General features: G+C 41.9%; 1 protein-coding gene across 7 annotated transcripts in view; it reads left to right on the top strand.

Annotated features, from left to right (window-relative positions):
- ABL2 (ABL proto-oncogene 2, non-receptor tyrosine kinase) overlaps positions 1-21,752 on the top strand; it is a 102,193-nt gene extending 80,441 nt beyond the window's left edge. For 4 of the 7 annotated variants that reach the window (XM_081122165.1, XM_081122160.1, XM_081122159.1 and 1 more), the window contains 9 exons: positions 18-313; positions 3,218-3,490; positions 4,948-5,032; positions 6,024-6,201; positions 7,063-7,247; positions 8,098-8,250; positions 9,342-9,431; positions 12,133-12,306; positions 12,854-21,752. In XM_081122165.1, the coding sequence (XP_080978291.1) occupies positions 3,377-3,490; positions 4,948-5,032; positions 6,024-6,201; positions 7,063-7,247; positions 8,098-8,250; positions 9,342-9,431; positions 12,133-12,306; positions 12,854-14,577 (2,703 nt within the window). In that variant the 5' untranslated portion in view covers positions 18-313; positions 3,218-3,376 and the 3' untranslated portion in view covers positions 14,578-21,752. The remainder of the gene's footprint in view (positions 1-17; positions 314-3,217; positions 3,491-4,947; positions 5,033-6,023; positions 6,202-7,062; positions 7,248-8,097; positions 8,251-9,341; positions 9,432-12,132; positions 12,307-12,853) is intronic. The other 3 variants (XM_081122163.1, XM_081122161.1, XM_081122162.1) reach the window with 1 other exon arrangement.
- The last annotated feature ends 1,208 nt before the right edge of the window (positions 21,753-22,960 follow it).

Genomic DNA, 22,960 nt, shown 5'->3' with positions numbered 1-22,960 from the left:
TATGACCTCATGGCTAGGTGAAAAGCTACGAGTCCTTGGTTACAACCAGAATGGTGAGTGGAGTGAAGTTCGCTCTAAGAATGGCCAAGGTTGGGTGCCAAGCAACTACATCACCCCAGTAAACAGTCTGGAAAAACATTCCTGGTACCACGGACCTGTGTCACGCAGTGCAGCAGAGTACCTACTCAGCAGTTTAATCAATGGCAGTTTCCTGGTGCGAGAAAGTGAGAGCAGCCCTGGGCAGCTGTCCATCTCGCTCAGGTACGAAGGGCGTGTGTATCACTACAGGATCAATACCACCACAGATAGCAAGGTAAGACTGGCAACCACCTCTAGGTATGGACAGGCTGCTCTTTAGAAACTGTATTCAGAATGATTGGAGACTATAGTTTTCATGTCTGACATGAAAGAAAATAATCACCAATGGGCTGTTTGGCATCTTAGAGCTTACTCTTTTTCAAGAGAACATGGTAATGAAAATTTAAAACAGTCTTATATTAATAGTTTAATGATGAGCTAGATGGGAAGAAAAATGAAGGAAATTGTTGGATAGGTTAGCTGTTCTATTGAATAGTAAATGCAGATGGAATAATTTCTTCCATTCCTTTCCTCTGTGTGATATGCGCTGTAGGGGAAAAGCACAGGCTTTGGAGCAAGCAGACCTTGCTTGCTGTGTAGCTCCACCTTTATTTATAACTTTGTGACCTTACATAAGCCTCAATTTCCCATCCCACTTTATTGGATTCTTGTCAGGATTAAATGAAATAATTTCTGTAAAATGTAATGGCTGGTACAGAGTAGGAAATAAGAAAATTTGAATTCTCTTTTTCTTTTGTACTTCCTTATATTGTCTCTTGATGAAACCAAATAGAATCAGGTAAGTAATAATGTGCAGGAGACCTAGCAGCTCTACTTCTGGTTACATACCCAACAGAAATGAGTGCGTATATGTACAGCAGGCATGTACAAGAATGTTCAGAGCAGTATTAGTTGTAATAGCCCCAAACTAGAAACCAGTAGAATGAATTAATAAATTGTACTATATGCATAAAATGCAATCTCATACAACAACAAAGATGAACGTAGTACTGATTACACAGATCGTGAAAACTATGGCTTGAAGTTGCCTACTTTTGTAAATTTTATTGCAGTATAACCACACCCATTTGTTTATGTGTTGTCCATGGCTGCTTTCTCAGTATTACAGCAAATTTGAGTAGTTGTGACAGAGATGCTATGGCCACAAGGCTAAAATATGTACTGTCTGGCCCTTGACCAAAAAGTTTGCTGATCCCTGCTATAGAGGAATCTCACACACATGAACCTGAGTGAAAGGGATCAGTGGTTGCTAGGGGATGGGGATGGGTGCAGTGGGAATGACTGCTAGTGGGTGTAGGTTTCTTTGTGGGGTGATGAAAATATTCTAGAGTTAGGTAGTGGTGGTGGTTGGACAGCCTTGTGAATATACTAAAACCACTGAATTGTACACTTGAAATTGGTGAATTTTATGGTATGTGAATTATCACAATAAAGTTGAGCAGTCTAGATAATTTGTAAACTGAGAAATCTTGGACGAATAGATAATATCTCTATTTAACATTTTAATGCTATAAAATACTATGAGTCTCTTAAGATTCTGACATTCTACAGTCTGTATTAGGCATGCTGGTCTTATAATGTTTTACTTCTGCCTTAAGATTTAGGTTTTGTAAATGTATTTTTGCCTGAATTAAGTGCTAATGTGATGAAAACTGCTTTTATTTTATTATTTTGTTTTTATTTAATTCATTATTTTACTTTTTAATCTTCACCTGAGGATATTTCTCCATTGATTTTTAGAGAGAGTGGAAGGTAGGGAGGAGGTGGGGGGGGAGAGAGAGAGAGAAGCGTCAATGTGAGAGAGACACGTTGGTAGATTGCCTCCCGCACACGCCCCGACTGGGGCCGGTATTGAACCTGCAAGTACATGCCCTTGACTGGGAATCGAACCCTCAACCTCCTAGTCCATGAGCCAACATTCCAACCAATGAGTCAAACCGACCAGGGCTGAAAACTCTGCTTTTAAAATCATCACTTACTGGGTTCTAATAAATTAAAAATTAAACTTGAAAAAAAAATTGTGTGAAAGCATACACAAAACAGCACATATTGTATGATTCCATTTGTATACAGTTCAGAAGCAGGCAAAGCTAATCTAAGGTGTTAGAAGTCAGCAGAGTGGTCACTTTGCAGGGATCAGTAGCTAGGAGGGCATGAGGGAAGCTTCTGGGGTGCTGGTGATGTTCTAATTCTCGGTTTGGGAGATGTTAACATGGGTGAGTTCATTTTATAAAAATCAGTAATTTTCCATTTATTGTATACTTTTTTGTATACAATATAAGTTCTGTTTTTAAAAATAAGCTCCCTTGGGAGATAGAACTCAAAGACTATTATCTTACTTTACATTTATTGCCTATCACAGATTACTGTTTTGTTAACAGACTTTCTGAAGTAAAATTGTGGCTCTTTTTTAAATGGCTAGACACTCAAAAGCACATCCTAATTAAATAAAAATTGTAACATATTTGAATACCCTCACTATACCAGAAAAATTGAAATCAGTGGTTTTCAAATTATGTTCTGTACAACTGAGGGGGTATTTGATAAACTCAGAGGAGGCTGAGTTCCCTCTTGACTACTTTAATCAGGGAATCTCTTCCTTTATTTGTCTAATATATTTGGGTTCCACAGTCTTCATGCTTAAAAAGTATTGGAGACCAATGACCTTGATGATCTAGAAGGATATTTTTGAAGTGTTTTCCCCAAGACTAGAGCTAATTTAGTAAGCATAGGAAGAGTGGGTTAAGTAAGATTAAACTGAAGTTCTGTGTTTTCCCTTGCCATCATCACTTAATTCTTTGATTTACCTCAATAATACAACTTTCTGCCTCTGATATCTTCAGACCAATGAAATAATGGGCTTTAAAAAAACTTCTGGCCCTGGCCAGGTGGCTCAGTTGGTTGGAGTGTTGTCCCGTACACCAGAAGGTTGCGGGTTTGCTTCCTGGTCAGGGTACATACCCAGGTTGCACATTCCATCCCTGGTTGGGGCAAGTATGGGAGGCAACCAATGGATGTTTCTCTCTCTCTACAAAATCAGTAAACGTATCCTTGGGTGAGGATTAAAAACCCTGACCTCTTTTCAGGTTGGCTTAGCTTTTCTCCTGCCTTCTCGCAGGTGTATGTGACCGCTGAGAGCCGCTTCAGCACCTTGGCAGAGCTGGTCCATCATCACTCCACAGTGGCTGATGGGCTGGTGACAACACTGCACTACCCCGCACCCAAGTGTAACAAGCCTACGGTTTACGGTGTGTCCCCCATCCATGACAAATGGGAAATGGAACGAACAGATATTACCATGAAGCACAAGCTTGGGGGTGGTCAGTACGGAGAGGTTTACGTTGGCGTTTGGAAGAAATACAGCCTGACTGTTGCTGTGAAAACATTGAAGGTGGGTTGCTGAGAATTACAGTGTTCAGGCATCTTTTTCTTTTGTGCTGAATCACTTGGAAATACCATCATGCCCCTTCTTTAACTTTGGAACTCTTTCCACCCACTGGTGCCAAGCACATCAGCAAATGGTGATGATCAGCCCTAATGCTATTGCTGACAACGTAGGGGCAGATTATTCACTGCAGTGCAGGGCAACCCACATGTGAGGGAGGTTTGTCTCTGGAGGCTGTTGATATAGATCTTGATGGGAGGTTAGAAGCAAATTACAATATATAAAATGAAACAACTTGCTTTGCTTCCTCAGCAGACCCCTCCTGGACAGAATTCTTCGTGCATTGTTCGAGAATCATGGGAACTCTCTCTGGCTTTCTCTCTTCACCTCCCTTCTCTCGCCCCTCCCTCTCCCCTTCTCCCTTTTCTTCCGTTCTCCCCCTTTTTCCCCTCTCCTCACTCTCTTCCCCTCTCCCCACTTTCTTCTCCTCTTTCCCTCTATCCCTGCTTTTTGCTCCCCCATCTCCAAGGGAATATACTACTACTTGTTCTTGATATTCACAGAAGTCTTTTTCCTGCTGCCAGCTCTCTAAGCATCCTGGTATTAGATTGCACGGTTTTCACTCATCTCATTCTCTGAAGATTCTCCTCTATGCCTTAGTGGCTCTGCCACATCACTCATAAGGGCTGCTCTTCAGCTATGAGTCATGGTCAGTTCTTTTTAGCAAGAATTTATTAAGCATATTCTGAGTATGAAAAAGTATTTTAAGGCCTTGCAGACATGTGTTGCTCCTTAAGGAATTTGTCAGGAAGACAGACAAACATAAACAGCTAACTGTTTTGTCTCCTGTTTCAAAGCTGAGATGTCTCGGGATGTAAACTATCAGAGAACTGAGTTATCCAGGTCTCCCGTGTGTGTTTCAGCTGTGATAGGATGTGATTGCTGAATTGTTCTCACCTTGCTAATTTTTACTCATTTCAAATATTGGATAATTTAAAGACATTTTTCTTTTTTTATTGGACTTCTGTAGAGCATATTAGGTTATGATAAAATTTATTGATGTATATGTTAAAACATTCAAAAGATGCTGCCTTTTAAAGCTGAAGTTTTTCGCCCTGGCCAGTGTTGCTGAGTGGTTAGAGTGTTGACCTGAGCACCAAAGGGTCTCCAGTTCGATTTCCAGTCAAGGGCATGTACCTGGGTTGTGGGTTCAATCCATGGCCCTGATTGGGGCACATGCAGGAAGCAACCAATTGATCTGTCTCTCTCACATTGATGCTTCTCTCTCTCTCCACCTTCTTCCCTTCCACTCTCTCTAAAAGTCAATGGAAAAAATATCCTCAGTGAGGATTAACAAAAAAACAAAAACAAAAAACAGCTGAAGTTTTAGGATTGTGAGTTGACACAGATGATTAAGATGGGGGTTTGTCCCTCTTTTTCTTTTCATTGTTTCCCCTTTCCAGGAAGACACCATGGAGGTGGAGGAGTTCCTGAAAGAAGCGGCAGTGATGAAGGAAATCAAGCATCCAAATCTGGTACAGCTGTTAGGTGAGGAAACTTAACCTGAACCATAGTTTCCTCAAAGATGCTTGTCCCTCAGCACCCTGTTACCTCCAAATCCTCCCTTGAATCACCATGGTGGAAGCTCCACGTGTGAATCTATTTCAATAAATAGCTGTTATTTTAGTGAGCATGCTCTGTGTTTAAAAGTTGCCCAAGAAACAGTGGCCTGGATTGACTGCAATATGTAAAACTGCCCAATTTGTGGTAATTGCCCCAGATTAAAAGTTCAGAATCATTCAAAATGATTCCAGATCAAATACTGTCACAAAATAAAACCTCAAAATAAAGAGACACTAAATAAAGGACCATTGAAAAGAAGCAGATTAAAAATTGTGACCACACCCATCAATTTACCTTAACCAGCAGCAAATGCTATGCCCTGGTAGATTGGCTTCTCCCCTGTTCAGGTCACAAAGAAGCCTGTTTCTGAACCCTTTGCCCTTTTCAAAATAGGGCCACGTTCTTTGTGTGTTTTGAGCCAAACTATCCCAAAGGAAATAATTTCTTGTTGGTTCTTTGCAAGGAATCTGTCATGTATTTGACTGTGGAAACAAAATCTGTTTATAAAAGCATTGTTACTGGCTGGGCTCACATAGTCTTCAACATATGCACAATTGCAGTTACTTTTAGGTAAGCATCATTAGCGCACAGTTGAGAATGGGAATCATGGGCATATACAGAACTCTAGAAATTTTGGTCTTCTGATCCCTTATGGAATTAATACAAGTAACTCTGCTTTTGCCCACACAGCAAATACTCAAGTGCATATGAATTTCCAGAATCATGTAATGGAAGTAGAGATTCCCTTATCAACCATCTACTTAACTTGGCTATGTTATTGTCAGAGAATGTGATGGCAGGAAGGGAAAAGATTACTGCTGAACTAGATTTTTAAAATTGTTGATTATTTTTACCAAAATGGTTTGGAATGTTTGAATATATACTAATAAAACAGGCTTTAATCTTGAACTACCAGGTGTGTGTACTTTGGAGCCACCATTTTACATTGTGACTGAATACATGCCATATGGGAACCTGCTTGATTATCTCCGAGAATGCAACCGAGAAGAGGTGACTGCAGTTGTACTGCTTTACATGGCCACTCAGATATCTTCTGCAATGGAGTATTTAGAGAAGAAGAATTTCATCCATAGGTGTGTAAAACCTGAATATTGTCTGTGATTAACCATGAAGCTACCATCCTTGTCATGCAGATAAAGGGAAGAGTGTGAGAACCTTTCCAGAAGTTCTCAGATGATTCAGGAAAGTAATTTTCCCTTTCACAGGGCCCATTATGATGTCATTTCCAACTTATAAACCTATGTACCCTGATTAAAGTATTAATGAGGGGCCTTTGTTGTTCTCAAAACAAAGGTCTTTATTTTGCCCAGCTAGTGGCTTAAAAAGTAGCTTTCTGTCTTAGTGAAGAACTCAACCCCCTGTAGAAAAGTATCTGTTGCTCACCTCTGAAACCTATCCCAATGTGCAGTTGACCTTTGAACAACATGTGTTTGAGCTGTGAGGGTCCACTTATACACAGATTTTTTTCAGTAACTACATATAGTATTGTAAATGCATTTTTTCCTTCCTTATGATTTTCTTTTCTCTAGCTTTATTGAAAGAATAGAGTCTATAATACATATATAGCTAATAGTAGTTAGCTATTATTAGTAGCTAAGTTTTTGGGGAGTCAAAAGTTGTATGTGGATTTTTGGCTACACGGGGGTGGGGTGGGGTGGGGTTGGTACCCTACACCCTTGCATTGTTTAAGGGTCAACTATACTTATGAATAGGAACCCATTTTCTGAAGCCTGCTTTATTCCGCCATCATGTAACTGCCTCTTGATGAGTACTCTACAATTAATACATAATTAGTGGCTTTCTACCATGTTAGTGATAAAAACCTACCATATCTATCAGTACTTACCAACTCTGCTTGAGGCACAAAGAACAGCCTTCATGGTCACTTCCCTCTCCACCTGAATAGAATCACATTAGGGTTCTCTTTCCCACAGAGATCTTGCAGCTCGGAACTGCCTAGTGGGAGAAAACCATGTGGTAAAAGTGGCTGACTTTGGCTTAAGTAGATTGATGACTGGAGACACCTACACTGCTCATGCTGGAGCCAAGTTTCCTATTAAATGGACAGCACCAGAGAGTCTTGCCTACAACACCTTCTCAATTAAATCTGACGTCTGGGGTAAGGTTGGAAGGGGCTTTTTTCTGTGTGTTATTTTCTTTTCTTTATAAATGCTTTTAATTCCCTAGAGCCTCTCTTTTATATGATCCATACCCTCTGATCCCCCATTTCTTCAGTCTTTCAGCAAGCAGTTATTAAATACCTATTATCAGGCATTGTGCTAGGTGCTTAGCATAGAAGGAAGTGTAAAGAAGAAAGTAAAAAGAAGTCCCTGCTTCAAAGAGCCCACAGTGTAGATCTCATATTGCACTGGAGTTCTAACGATCCTTTCTCTGTAAAGCTCCTTGTTTTCCACATTAGGTTTTAGTGCTTGTTTCCAGAGCACTGAGACACACAGAGTAGCATCCTCTTTTCAAGAAAAGCATGCTGAAGTTTCAGCTAGGCTTATCCTGGTAATAGAACTTGTTTCTATTGCCATGAAAAGCAGTATGATTTAGTAGAGGCTCAGTGGACTGAACCAGTCTAGAAAATTGAATTGTGGGCCAGTAGAAATAGTTCGTAGGATTCTAAGTCACTCTTTACCAGAAATCTCAAACTCAGAATAACCTGTGACAAAATCAAGCAAATTCTTTTTTCTAGTGTGAATTTTATCTGTTTTCAAATGAGTTCATTTTGATATTTACTTCTCTAATATTAGCTGAAATAAAAACTGAAACTCATTAAATAGCTCATAGATTGTTCTAAGAGTAGTTTGACACGTATCTTAGGAGGACAAGTCATGCTATAAGAATTAGAAGAGTATACTTTGGGTAACTGAAAATTATCCAGAATTTGAAAGGTAATTACCAGTGGTATAAAATAAATAATCAGAGAAGAAACATTAAGCCCTTTTTTTCCATCCCTTATGCAGCTTTTGGGGTACTGTTGTGGGAAATTGCTACCTATGGAATGTCACCGTATCCAGGTATTGACCTGTCTCAGGTCTATGATCTACTGGAAAAGGGATATCGCATGGAACAGCCTGAAGGATGTCCCCCTAAGGTTTATGAACTAATGAGAGCATGTGAGTATTTTTGCATATTTTAATTTTGAAGGTCTGAGTCAGCAATTCGGGTTGATTAGCAAAGTTAGGAACATTTTTCCTCTTAATGTTGTTTGAATCCAACCTCATGGCATATAAAGAGTTGGTCATTGATTACCCAGTTGTCACGTCATACGCTATACCATCGAGTCTAATTGGAATCCTAAGAATCATTGTTCATGGCTGAAATGTTGAGTCAGTCCCAGAAAGATTTGCACATTTAATAGGATAATAAGAGCCCTGGCTGGTATGCTCAGTCGGTTGGAACGTCGTCCCATATACCAGAGATGGCAGGTTCGATTCCCAGTCAAGGCACATGCCCACGTTGTGGGTTCGATCCTCAGTTGTGGTGTGTTCGGGAGGCAGCCGATTAATGGTCCCTCTGTCCCTCCCTCTTTCTTTCTCTCTCTAAAAATCAATTAAAAAATTTTAAAACTAGGATAATAAGAAGTTGGATTTGGAGTTTAGGTAGGGGAGGACTGCTTTCAACTAGATCAAAATGATTGCTAAAGGCTAGGAGCATATATGAAAGTAACCTCTGTGATGAATAAACAGAGCACCTGACTCCTTGAAGATGGGGAGTAGGAAGGTGGTAGTGAATTAAGTTGTGGTTGTGTTTGAGCATAAATCTTATTTTCTCATTGAGCATTGGCATTGCCTGCTGCCCTCTCTTTGTCAAATACGAACTTCAAGCTCCTCCTTTCTGGTAGCCTATTATATTTCTGAATATGTGTAGCTCATGGTTTCTAAGGTTAGAGTGAGTTTGAGGGCAAGTTTAACTTTTAATTTTCCAGTGGAAGAAAACTTGCCATTTTCTAAACTATCTCCCCATCCCTCCGCATTCCTATAGTAGAGGGAATAGGAGTGGAGGCTGCATAGAAGAACTTGCCTTAGGAAGTGGGTTCATCATCCTCTTAAGTCCAGCTGAGAGGCAGCAGCTTCACTGTCGTGAACATGCTGCAACTCTGCTTTAACAGGCCCTCGTCTGGATGTGTGGGATTCACTGTGAGATGTGCCACTGGATATGTCATTCCCACAGGGAGCTTTAAATAGTTCCTCCTTTTGTTACATAGGCTGGAGGTGGAGCCCTGCTGACAGGCCCTCTTTTGCTGAAACACATCAAGCTTTTGAAACCATGTTCCATGACTCCAGCATTTCTGAAGGTGAGAATATGGTGGTTCACTGGGGGCTAGTTCTGGGTGGTGGTAATAACATTTCAAAAATGATGGACTCTTGTAGCCTGGGACTCCATTTGGGGATATCGAATTAATTCTTGGCCTTCATTATTCTTGTTTTTCTTTTTTTAATGTCTTCTGTTTCTATTATATTTTTAATATTGGAAGTATATTTTAATTGCAAGTTAATTCAGTCTTTTCATAAAGAGAATAAGTCCAATAGTTCTTTAAGCATTAACACTTAGGGAAGAGAAGAGGGAAAAATGGGTATGAAAAATATTCCAACTCCTTGAACCATACCTACAAAGGCAGGACCAAGTCATAAAAGCAGTATCCAGAAATTCTATTTCTGGAAATAGATCCTAAGGAAATAATTAAGGGTGTGAACAAAGATTTAGCTACAAGGAGTTCCATCAGAGTTTATAATATTGAAAAATTAAGAATAATTTAAATGTCTCGTGGGCTATTAAGTATCATATCCATATAATTAAATATTTAAAATGATATTCCTTAAATATATTGACATAGAGAGGAGTTTAGAATTAGCATTTTAAGTTATGCTGTGAACAGTGAGAACCCTTATCTAAAAACAAGGGTAGGGACACATACAGGCAGTTTCCTACTTTTGTGTATAAATGCCTCTAAAATTGTCTGCAAAAGTCAAACAATAAACTTGTTATAAAGAGACACTATTCCTAGAGAACTAAAAACACAACATTCTTAGTCGTACTTGCCTATTAGACACTTTGATATAGTTCCAGAATTTTATACATATTTCTCAAAATTTTCCTTCATAATTGAACCAGAGAACTTACTGCTTAAGTTCAAGTTTAAAAATATTAGAAGAAGAAATCAGGCAAGTTCATTTTTGTCTGCTTCCCTGAGTGATTTATCATGTCTAGGTGAGAAGAAAGGGAAAAGTACAACATCAAAGTTTAATAATATGTGTTTACATTCTAGTCCTTCAATATATGGAATTCCTGCAGGTTGGGGAGGGCATAGCTGGCCCTTTGGGCTGGATTGGGCAGCTGCCTGTGACAGGACTCTTCTTTCCTCTGTGTGTTTTTTATCCTGTGGCATCAAAGTGGTAGAAGTCATGAATATCGGCCAAAGAGTAGGGTCCATTTCTTTGGTACTTTTGTGCCTACTTTTAACCTCTGTTGAATCCTGAGTTAAATATTTCTGCTTCTCTTGAAAATGATATATCCTTTTAGAAAATTGGCCTTTATCAATATTCAAAGCTAATTTAAATTCACAATTGCTAAATAAGAAATTTAACATTATTCAACCCATAACTTATTAAGCATTTAATCTGTGGCAAGGACTAGACTAGGTCTGAGGACACAGAGATAAGACACAGTTCCTGCCTTTAAAGGATATACTTATTCGTTGTAAATGAAGGAAACCTAACTCAAGCTTACTTAAGTAATAAGAGTAACCAAACCATGGAAAAATAGGGATAGTGATAACCTCAGGGTCAGTTGAAGCCACAGACTCAAGTAGCTTCACGTCTTCCTCTCCTCCCTCCCTCCTTCCCAAAGTCACTCCTACCCAGCATCTCTTTACTTTTGCTTCTACGTTGATCTCATCCTCAGAATCCTCCAAGTGGCATTGGACATAGTTGTCAGCATCCTTGAGGGTCATGCCTGTCTCCTAGTAGCTGTGTATCGCAGTGTAAGAACAGAAGCTCATTGGATTGGCTTGGATTATATGTCATATACCCACTCTTGTGGCATGTAAATTTTTAAAAATAATTACCAAAAAATATTGTAAAATAATTACAAAATTTTACAATTTAATCCTACTGGCTTCATTTTTGTTTAGGAATGAATAGCAAATTATGCATTTGCCTCAGTAAAAGCTACAGAATCCATGGCCAGGTTTAGTCAGCAAGGCTTACTAATGGGTACACCTTTTTTCAGGAGCCTCACTTGCTTCATTTGCATGAAATGGAATATATCTACCCTCCTTTTTAGTACAAGGTGCAACCAAAAAATAAAGGTATCTGCAGACATCTGTCTGCTTTGTTCAACTTCTGAACAGGGACTTAGTAAGCAGGGATAGCTGAATGACCAGTAATCATATGAAGCTGTTCTCAATATCATTCCTCATCAGAGAAGTACAAACTAAAACAATGAGATCGCTCTACATATCTACCTCAGAATGGCTAAAAGTAAAATCAAACAAAAAAACCCTCATAACATAAAACTGGCGAGTATGCAGAGTAACCAGAATTTTATACAAAGCTAGTGGGAGAGTAGAGTGGTACAGCCATTTGGGGAGATAATTCACCGGGAAAAAGCTGAATTTATGTGCACCTCATGACCACCAGTCCTGCTTCTGCATTCGTGAAGCAGAAGATGTAGCGGGATGGTCCCTAGCAATGCATTCATAATAGCCAAACACTGGGAACAAACAGGAGAGTGGTGAGTTTTGGTATGTTCATTCTCACGTTTGAACAATACATGGGAGCGGGGGAAACCCACATGTGACAACGTGGATGGATCCACAAACGTAACGTCGTTGAGCAAAAGAGGCCAGGCAAAAAAAGGGTGCATGTACTCTGATTCCTTTTCTACATTTTAATACTCTCTTCTCCAGTTTTTTCACAGTTGTATGCCTTTTCTGAAAAGAACTCCTTTGCTCTGGCATGAAGTTGTTCTTTATCAGTCCCCTTGTCTTCTCACAGAGGTAGCTGAGGAGCTTGGGAGAGCCGCTGCCTCCTCATCTGTCGTTCCCTACCTGCCCCGATTACCTATACTTCCTTCCAAGACCCGGACGCTGAAGAAACAGGTGGAGAACAAAGAGAATATCGAAGGGTCCCTGGATGCCACAGACAATTGTGCTTCTAGTTCAGCACCAGGTATGAGTCCCTGGGCAGAGTCAGGACTGCCTTGTTTAGAGACTGGTGGGTTATGGTGCTTCTGTTTCCACTTCCCTGCCTGTCTTCCCTGAGGAAAGTGTGGCTGGTATCCATTTTACATAACTACCACTCTGGTCCTCAGCTCTGCATCACCAGTGTTAGGAGTCCTGATCTGTCCACCCACATGCAGCTCTACCTCCCACTCCATTTCCTTAGCTTCCAGTTCCCAGATACTTACTGTCTTTGCAGCATGGGCAAACACTTCTTCAGTGAACCTGATATGAGGCCAGGTTGTAGGGTAGTTTTTGGAGAAAAGATGAAGGCTGAGGCAAACACCAGCAGGGTATTTCTTCCCATTTAAGTCCCATGTCACATTTGGAACACTGATCAATGTGTAATGGTAATGTATTTATTAGTTTCCTCTAGTCTGGCTACCACCTGACATTTAATTGATGCTGACAAAACTCTTACAGCTCAGCCTTAGTAACTCAAGTATAACGGAGTGCCTTCTTGTTTTTCACATTACTGATTGGCTCTTTCTCATCAGGGTTCATTAGAAGTGCACAGGCCCCCAGTGGGTCCCCAGCACTGCCTCGAAAACAAAGAGACAAGTCACCCAGCAGCCTCTTGGAAGATGCCAAAGAGACGTGCTTCACCAGGGATAGGAAGGGAGGCTTCTTCAGCTCCTTCATGAAAAAAAGAAATGCTCCTACACCCCCCAAACGTAGCAGCTCCTTCCGAGAAATGGAGAATCAGCCCCACAAGAAATATGAACTCACGGGTAACTTCTCATCTGTTGCTTCTCTACAGCATGCTGATGGGTTCTCTTTCACTCCTGCCCAGCAAGAGGCGAATCTGGTGCCCCCCAAGTGCTATGGGGGGAGCTTTGCACAGAGGAACCTCTGTAATGACGACGGTGGCGGGGGTGGGGGCAGTGGCACTGCGGGGGGTGGGTGGTCTGGCATCACAGGCTTCTTTACACCACGCTTAATCAAAAAGACACTGGGCTTACGAGCGGGTAAACCCACAGCCAGTGATGACACTTCCAAGCCTTTTCCAAGGTCAAACTCTACATCTTCCATGTCCTCAGGGCTTCCAGAGCAGGATAGGATGGCAATGACCCTTCCCAGGAACTGCCAGAGGGCCAAAATCCAGCTGGAAAGGACAGTGTCCACCTCTTCTCAGCCAGAAGAGAATGTGGATAGGGCCAGTGACCCACTTCCCAAAAAATCAGAGGAAGGTGCTGCTTCAACCAGGGAGAGACCAAAAGCCAAACTTTTGCCCAGAGGAGCCACAGCTCTTCCTCTCAGAACCCCCTCTGGGGATCCAGCCATTACAGAGAAAGACTGTCCAGGGGTGGGGGCAGCTGGAGTGGCAGCTGCCCCAAAGAGCAAGGAGAGGAATGGTGGGGCACGACTTGGTATGGCTGGAGTCCCAGAGGATGGCGAGCAGACAGGCTGGTCTTCTCCAGGAAAGGCTGCGGCCGTCCTCCCAACCACTCACAACCACAAAGTGCCCGTCCTCATCTCCCCCACTCTGAAGCACACTCCAGCCGACGTGCAGCTCATTGGCACAGACTCTCAGGGGAACAAATTCAAGCTTCTATCTGAGCATCAGGTCACATCCTCTGGAGACAAAGACCGACCCCGACGGGTAAAACCAAAGTGTGCCCCACCCCCACCACCAGTGATGAGACTACTGCAGCATCCGTCCCTGTGCTCAGACCCCACGGAAGAGCCAACGGCCCCTGCTGCCGGCCAGCCCGCATCAGAAACACAGGAAGGAGGGAAAAAGGCAGCTCCAGGGGCAGTGCCCACCAGTGGGAAAGCTGGGAGGCCTGCGGTGCCTCCACCTCAAGTGCCTCTGCCCACATCTTGCATCTCGCCAGCCAAAATGGCCAACGGCGCGGCAGGTACTAAAGTGGCCCTGAGGAAAACCAGACAGGCGGCGGAGAAAATCTCCGCAGACAGAGTCAGCAAAGAGGCCCTGCTGGAATGTGCTGACCTACTGTCCAGTGCAATCTCGGAACCGGTGCCCAACAGCCAGCTGGTGGACACTGGACACCAGCTGCTCGACTACTGCTCAGGCTACGTGGACTGCATCCTTCAAACTCGCAACAAGTTTGCCTTCCGAGAGGCCGTGAGCAAACTGGAACTCAGCCTACAGGAGCTGCAGGTGTCCTCAGCCGCTGCTGGTGTGCCCGGGGCAAACCCTGTCCTTAATAACTTATTGTCGTGTGTACAGGAAATCAGCGATGTGGTGCAGAGGTAGCCACTGTTAACCTACTGGGAAGAGGCACCCGTTTCTGAGGGGAGAGGGGAAGGGACTTGTTTTCCTGTGTTCTTGTTTTCAAAAAATGAAAGACTGATACTTGAGTGTGTTTATGTGAAGTACCTCAGCTCTCTGAGATCTCACGTTTACAGGTTCATCTCAAAAATAACAAAAAGCAAAACTTATAGGAGAGGGAAATTGGATGGGGCCGGGCGGTGGTGGACAGGATTGGAAGCTGCACTGGAATATCAGGGACGGTGTGTGTGAGGTGCCGTGAAGAACCAAATCTAGCCATTCTTACCTGGAATGGTGCGGGGTGGGTGGGACTGGCTGCAGCACATCTTTAATGCACAGAAGGGAACTGACTTAGGGCTCCAGTCGGTACTAATGGTGATTATGTTCCACCTCACCCATCAGATTTGGTGGGACAGAAGAAAGGAAAGCTGGAAAGGTACTAAGTGAAGTATTGTTCAAGGCCGTTGGAAGCAGCCTTGCTTCCACAAGGTCACTGCTGCAGTAAGAACTGCAAATCAAATTGCTGGAATTACAGAACTGGGAAAGGTGGCCCTATCTGTTGCTCCTGCCCTGTTTTCCATTGGTATGTTAATTGCTGCCGGAAGTAAAGAATGCTAGGAAGTATAGTCAGGGAAATGGAAACCTCCTAAAATCTCGTTTTGATCAGAAGTCAGTTCTCCCAGTCTAGTATGTTACTTCCTAATGGACCAGGATTATAGGGGTCTCTAGTGGTTCATCTCTGCCCCCTGCTGGGCAGACTGTCTTCCTTTATTCCTGGCAACATTCAGGCATTAACCAACATTGATTTTGAAATTAGTGGTCATGGACAGGTTCTTAACAGGGAAACCTTTTCTGATACAGTGCCCCTGCATACTGACATACTAGTCAAGGACTTCGGCAGCTGTATATTTCTTTATCAACTAAAATACCCAAGAAAGGGGCTCTTGGGACCGAACAGCCAGGCCCAGAGGTCTGTGACAGGAGAAGCTGGTTTGGTCCTAATGGCTGTTTCTCTGTACCTTTCCCTTATCACCTTAGACCCAGTCTGGGTAGAAAGTAGAGAGAAGCACACACACACACTCACTCTCTCTCTGGATTTCAAATGACTCACCCCAAATTATTCTCTTTTACATACCACCCCCACCCCTATTGTTGTGCTTGTTTGTAAAGATCACATTGGGAATATTCTTTGATATTTATTTTAATATCATATTTTAAGAATGTATAGTTGAAGGAGCACATCATTTCCAGGGAATGCCAGTTAGATCCTGGAAACCTAATGACTTAATCCTCAAATATATTTTGCCTTTGAAAAATAGACCTTTTCCTTTCCTACTCATAATTATGGAAGCTAATTAGGATTGCAGGGAGCTGAATCTAATTGGTTAGATATTAATATTCTCAATATCATGTCTAATCTGAACTACTACTTTACTCTGTTTTTAAAATTTTATGACCCCCTCCCCCAAGGAGAACACAATACAAAAACATAAATACATACATTATTTTTTCCTTCCAAAGGAATATTAACTTAGGAAGATAGGAATTCAGCATTGATGAGCAGTGAATTTTCTTCCTGCCTCTCTCATCGATCCACTGTCAAGCCACAGCCCCATCTTTAAATTTGTTAAATGAAGGTAATAATATGTGTTCTCATGGGTGTTTTACAAGTAAGGGTATAATTCTTCCTCTGAGAGCCTCCCTACAAAGCCCTCTAGTGCAGTGTTGTTACATTGAATTTTTTTAGTCTCTTCTATGCTCAGTAGAAAATCATGAAGTTTAGAGCTGTTGAGATTATATTAATTGGGCTAGAATACTAAAAGGGAAAACCTGTTTTGACAGTTTGGCATCTTTGACCAAGGAGGAAATTTAGTTTTCATCAGAAAGAAAGGAGACCTTGATTCTTATGGTGACTCCTTGAAAGGAGGCTCAGGCCAAGAGAAGAATTTGAAGGGCTGGGGACAGTACTGGACATTCCTTGCTGGGGCTGATGGTCTCTCTGTTTCCTGACGATGCAGCACAGGCAGCTAGTGATGTGCGTAGTCTCCTTGTAGCGGTTGGAAGAGGAGCTAGAGTCCCTTGTATGTGGATTTAAAAACCAACGGTCCTGCTCCTGTCTCCTTAGCCACTCCCCTCCATTATACACTTCCATAAACTTGAAATCGTTTTAGCAATTAGCCTTTTAAGGGTGGGGCAGGGAAAGCTAAAACTTTAGAATATTTTATGCTGCTTTTTAAGTTTATCCCTGTCATTGTTGCAAGTTGAGGGATTATAATTGTTTTTCAGGGGACTTTTTTTTTTTTTCTAAGCAAGGGATCTTTCCTTGAGAGCTCTGAAAATAAGCCTTGGAGGAACACTACTGAGTGTATTTAAGCTCCCCGATTTTCTCACCGAAGAATAGTCTTGAGGGTGGGGGCTGTGTCTTACTCAGGGGTGGCACCTGGCTCTGTCTTGCCTACAGTAGGTGCTCAGTAAGTTAATGAATTGAATTTTCTTGACATTGTCAATAGTAGCATTGACTTTTGCAGCACCCCTATCCACACCATGCTTGAACTGTGGAACTTCAGGAGTTGAGAGCTCAGGGTTAAGGTTAAAGAGGCACTGTCAACTTATAAATGTATAATTTAGGTTTTCCCTTTTTCTACTTGAAAAGGATCAGATTTAAAAAATAACCTTATATAAATTTAAAAGTTTGAATTCAAAGCAGAGAAAACTGCTTTTGGAAACTAAAAATTTACTTTAATTCTAACTGGTTTAAAAGCAAAGCAGAGAGCAGGGAAAAAAAGACTTCTACAAAATGTTGAAAACTTTCTAAAGTGGATATATATATGCATACCTTTGGGCTACCACAACTTGAATCCTTTCATGTACAGATAATACAATTACGGTTTAGATTTCGTACCTTAAAATGCAGTATTTTGTGTAGAATACATCTTAATTGTGTTTTACATGAAGTATTTTCTTAAAAGGCTTTGTGTAAAATTAAAATGTGTATATTTTCCTACAGACTTCCATTGTAATTTTCAGAGAGATAGCCTTAAAAAAAAATTGGCCCTAAGTTCTTTCAGTGTTTTTCCAGATGAACCCTGTACATTGAGGTCTTTACAGTGGAGCCCCTTGCCCAGCTGCATTTTGGGGTTTAAATTAGAATTTCTTACAATTCAATTGAAAGTTGGCTAATAAAATAGTGCCCAGTTAATAAAACATGCTGACTCTGCTAAGGCATAGCCATATTTATTTAACTTAAGTCATGGAGCTTTTTAGTTGAGAATACAGTATAGTGATTAAGAGATCAGACTCAAGTCAGTCTAGAAGGCAAGTCATTTAATCTTCCTGAGCCTTAGTTTCCTCATTGGAAAACGGGGGGAATAATAGTAACTACCTCGGGGTTGTCATAGGATTAAATGATAATTTATGTAAGATACTTAGCTTCAGTGCTTGGCACAGAATGAGCACTTCATAAATGTTTACTACTACTACTATTATTGATAAAGTTAGCCCAGTGAATCTTAGTCATGGATATGGAACAAAATCCCCTGCGGTTAAACAAAACAAAACAAAACCCTGATGCATTGATCAGAATTCCCAGTGAGGTGAGATCTCAGCCAGCGTGTTTTACAAGAATCCCTCCAGGTGTTTTTGACACCCGTGCTGGGTGTCAGCACTGTCTGAACACTGTCAACACCCTACTTTCTTTACAGCTTCAGAAATTGGAAGAGAGGATAGTTAAGTTACTTGCCCATGATCTCAGAGAGTTAGTGGCAGAGCCAAGGCTAGAGTTTCGATCTCTTGACTTTCTGGTGGTGGGGTCCCTCTGCCATTCCTGCTGCCCTGTGAGACACTGCAGAGAAAGTGGCTCAGATAGACAATCAGTCTGCACAGCGCTGCACACTTTCTGAAGCACACGCTCCTGGCACTCTCTGACCTTCAGGGGCTTGAATGTTAAGTAATGGCAACACTAGCAAAGCAGGCGTTCAATAGAGGTAATTTAAAAAACTGTATGGAGTCATTCTTTGGACGGATCTCAGCAGCACAGCAATCTGCACTTTGTAATAACGAAACACCAACTTAAGTTTTAAAAAATCTAGTCCTACATTCCTTTTTCCTAAAAAAAAAAAAAAAAAAGCAACACAAAAGTTATTGTTCTGTGCCATTTTAATGACTGAAATAATGTATGTGAAAGCACTTTGAGAAAAAAAGTATCAAATGTAATATAACTATAAGGTTGTATTATTAATGTCTATTTAAAAGTTAAAGCAGTTGGTTAGATGCTGATTGACTTACAGGCTTTTACCTGTGGGGGACCTGAAAATGCAGACATATAAACAGTCACCTCTGTAATTTGTGACATTATAAAACTGCTAAATGACTATGTGCAGGTATAGTGTTTTACTAAAATTGTAGGTCAGTGCTGAATAACTTCAGAAAACTAGGGACCAACTTTCTGGTTTCATTGTCGTTAAAAAGTAGCAATGGGCACTCACTCCACAACAGAGAAGCTCTTTCAGGGACCTTCACTCAAGAAGAGTGAGGCCCTGTTAGTTTTGAACATTTGTCCACTACACGTTCAGTCATTTAGCATCCTAAATGTGGCGGGAGCAGACGCATTACCTGTTGATGTTGACAGTGTCTTTTTTAACCTATGTCCTGCATGGGGGTTTTTTGTTTGGTTTTGCTTTGTTGTTGTTTTTGTGGGGCAAGGGCCATGGGGGTGAGAGGAGATGGGATGGCTATAGAACCAGAGTGTTTTGGAAATTTCTTTTAGGATTTCCTATCAGTTATAAATGAGCTTGACATTCATCATCCATGTTTTATTTTTTTCTAAGAGAGTGGCTGAACATAACTCACCTGTTAGATTATAAAACGCCCAAGAGTAAACTGCATTGTTGGCCACTTTGAGTGACAGCTGCACTGTATTCTGACATCTATTCCCTCCCATGTTTGCTACTGATGTCATCACTACAATCAGGCTCTGCTCCCACGGGAGTTCACATTGGGCTGATGGGGTTGTCTACAGTTGTATTTTTGATGACTTTTGGGTTTCATCATCTTGCTTGCATTAGTTGGGGGCCCATCTCTCTGCCCTAAGCATTTATGACCAGTCCTCTTTATGTAGGTGGGTCTCTAGACGTAAGTTTCTTCTAATGTATTTATTAATAGACTCCAGCTGTCTATCTCTCTGCCTTAGCTTCTGTCAAGCCAGTAGCTCAGTTCTTACGTAAACGCCTGATTCAGTTTGAGATCTGTGGGAGCAAGAGAAAAAGAGGAAAGCAGCCCCAAGGGCACCTGAAAACCCAAGGAAGTGGCTGCTAGCCACAGCATAGTCAGAGGAAGACCTTGGGCTGGTTCTAAAATGTATCCCACTGTTAACAGGATATTTATATCTTTGGGATAGAGTTTCAGTTTTCCAATTCCCAGACTTTAAAAAAATCTTAAAGGCTTGCTTTCTCAGGCCAGTAGTACCTGGAGTAAGTTACCGTTACCTGCTCTCCTGCTCTGTTACTGTGGGCCCCCCTCTCCTCCTGTTACTGGGGAGGTGAGGGTGGCTCTCAGGGCTGTGCAGTGGGCTGCACCCTGCTCCAGAGCATCCACCTCAGTGACGGTCTTCGCTCCAGCCTGTCTTTTGTGGAGTTTACTGCAACGTCCAAAAAGATGAGTTTCTGCTCTGGTTCTGCTGCTTTTCATGCCACCCACCTGAGGTATATGTTCTGTCTTGAGATAACGTGTGTGCAAGATGATATGACTCAGTGTCCTAGATCCAAAGGACAGGAAATGGAAGGCTTCATCCTATGATGATCAAGGTAGGAAGATCCCATGCTTCTCCCCGGCAAGGGGGGTGGGGCGGGGGGCGGGCAGCTCTTCTTGCTTTTAGGCTGACTTGGGAGTGGTGAAGATCACTCCTAGAGGATTGTGCCTTCAAGGACAGGTTTCATGTGTTTTACACAGGAAAAGACTTGTCAGCCAGGTTGATGTTGCAGGTTGTTGAACTAGAACTGGTAGAAATGGATGTGATGGGTAGCAGGGGCTCAGCCCTGGTCAGTGAGAGTCTCCCCACTTGGGGCACTGACCTGGCAGACCCTTGCACTCTCTCCATCCTGGTTGGTGAGTGGGGTGAGGATGCGCTCACTGGGCCCTTCCTTCCTTCCCTTCCTTCCTTCCTCACTCATTTCTTTGCTCCTGTGTATAAGTTTGAAATTGTTTACCTCTCCTAGAAAAAGTATCCTTTAACCTCATTGCTGAATAACCTGAACACAGTGGCAAGGCCCTGTCAACTCAGCCTACGGTCACACGGTGTGTGAGCGGATCTTCAGACCTAGACCTGCGGACCCTCTAAGGGAAAAGATGCCTTCTGTAAGTTGAAAGGCTAGGCCCAACACTGTCCTCAGACCACACCTTGTACCACCTTCTGTGTTCGTTCTTTTTTCATGATTGTACTGGAAACTGCAAGTTTCTGGGTCCTACATGTCACTCCAAACTTCTGAGCTGTACACACAGGGCTTGAGATCTTGGAGCATTCTAGTTAATTTTTTCAGACATGGAAACAAACTGTCAAATGCTAGCAGACTTAAAGAAAGGAAATACAGTTTGTATGGTTGGAGCTTGTTTAGATTTGCTTCTGAGCCTTAAGATAGTTTTAAATCATGTGTTTAAGCACCATAAACTTTAGTTGGAGAATGGGACTTCTGGTTAATAAAATATTCATATATAAGGATACTTAAGCAATTATAACAATTACACAGGTATGCCAAATTAATGTATTCTTGATTCAGAAGATATCGCAGGATGCGGTGTTGCTTTAGGGTCATCAGTGTTGAATCCCAGCCACTGTTCTGTGCAATTCAGAAGTACCTTAGCATGTGTTCTGAGTGGCAAGAGTGCCCAGAGGCAGAGATGTTTCTGGTAGGTGAGGGCTGGATAAGCCTGCCTTCTGAGCTATTTTTCACGATCGCCACTGTTTTTGGAACTCCCTTATGAGAGAAATTTTCTGAGATCTGGAGAAGTCACCTTGATTAGGCTGATTGTCCTTCAGAGAGGTTAGTATTTGGAAGCTAGAAAGACAGTGTGGTACTCAGTTATTTAGGGTGTATGTTTGAAAACCCTCACATCCTGGGTCTGTATAAAGGGGACGTGTCCACATTGTGTGCGTACACTGTTGTGCTCTCCAAGAAAGGAGGGGGTAAGGGAAAGCTGTCAATCAGATCAGCCTCTGTGGTGAATAGAAGCTGTGCCCTGCTTGGTGTGTTTGCCAAGAACAGGCTGCCTGAGCTGTTAGTCCATGCTCAAACCTGTCTCCCAGGTAGACGCCACACTTCTTTCTCTGCAGTTTGATTCTATGACTATCAATGGAGGAACTCGGTTTTATGTTCACTTGGCAAAAATAAGTTTGAATATTTTGTGGTGGTTGACAGAATTTTGTCCTAAAACATATGCTTCAGATTATTCAAAACTTGTTTAATGTTTATACCAAAGGTCATGCTCTACAGGTGTATGTGTGGTGGGTGCGCAGAGGGTGAGGTCTGGAGGGCCTGGCACTGTGCGTTGCTAAGGGGACACAGTGAGACAACATGGGATTTAACTGAGAACACATCCGTCATGGGTCACACTGCCAGTGTTGTCAGGTGTTTGTTCTTAATTGTTATTGTAATATATTTTCAGGTGTTTTGTTTTCTAATTTAATTCTCTCACCCTGTTGTCTGACTGTGAACTGCTAACAGTGTTAAACTTGATGTAAATAAATGAGGCCCTTGAAAGGGGAATGCTGTCTGCCTGTTGTCTCACAAGGCTTGCCAACATGCGTTTTATTTTAAATAAAGGTTGCAATATTTTATTGGCAAAGTAGGCTTTTTGATTGGGGTGTTTCTCCCATCATTTTAACTGACAGGGAACCTAAGCAGAATATGTTTCTCTATGGAATAGATGTCTGTAAGGTAAAGAAGCTGGTTTTAGCAGTCATTCCTCTGGTGCATTCTGTAGTACGTCCTCTGTTGGGCTGAATACTCCTCCTTTGATGGATTCCATTTTTGGAAATGGCCAAAGGCATCGTCTGGAGCCCAGCTGGTACATCAGGTGGGTAATTTTGTGTGTGTATGTCTGTCAGTCCATCCAGTGTAAGGTGACTGTGAAATGAGACTTAATTCCGTCAAAGTCCATTTTGAGGACAACTGCAAATAAGTTCTAAAAATGTTTTGAGCCAAAGTAGCATGAAAAGAGTAAGTATAGAAACAGGGAACATTTTGTTCTTATTTGACTTGGTCTTCATATTTTTTAACAATGAGTCATTGCTTTTAGAAGTAATGTTTTCATTAGGTATGAGTAGGATGTACTCAGGTGGTGTCCCGTGAGGTCCAGTTAAGAGTGGCTGTTAAAC

Source organism: Miniopterus schreibersii (genome assembly GCF_964146895.1).
Source record: "Miniopterus schreibersii genome assembly, chromosome: 19".
Classification (NCBI taxonomy): domain Eukaryota; kingdom Metazoa; phylum Chordata; class Mammalia; order Chiroptera; family Miniopteridae; genus Miniopterus; species Miniopterus schreibersii.
This window is presented reverse-complemented; position numbering and strand designations above follow the sequence as displayed.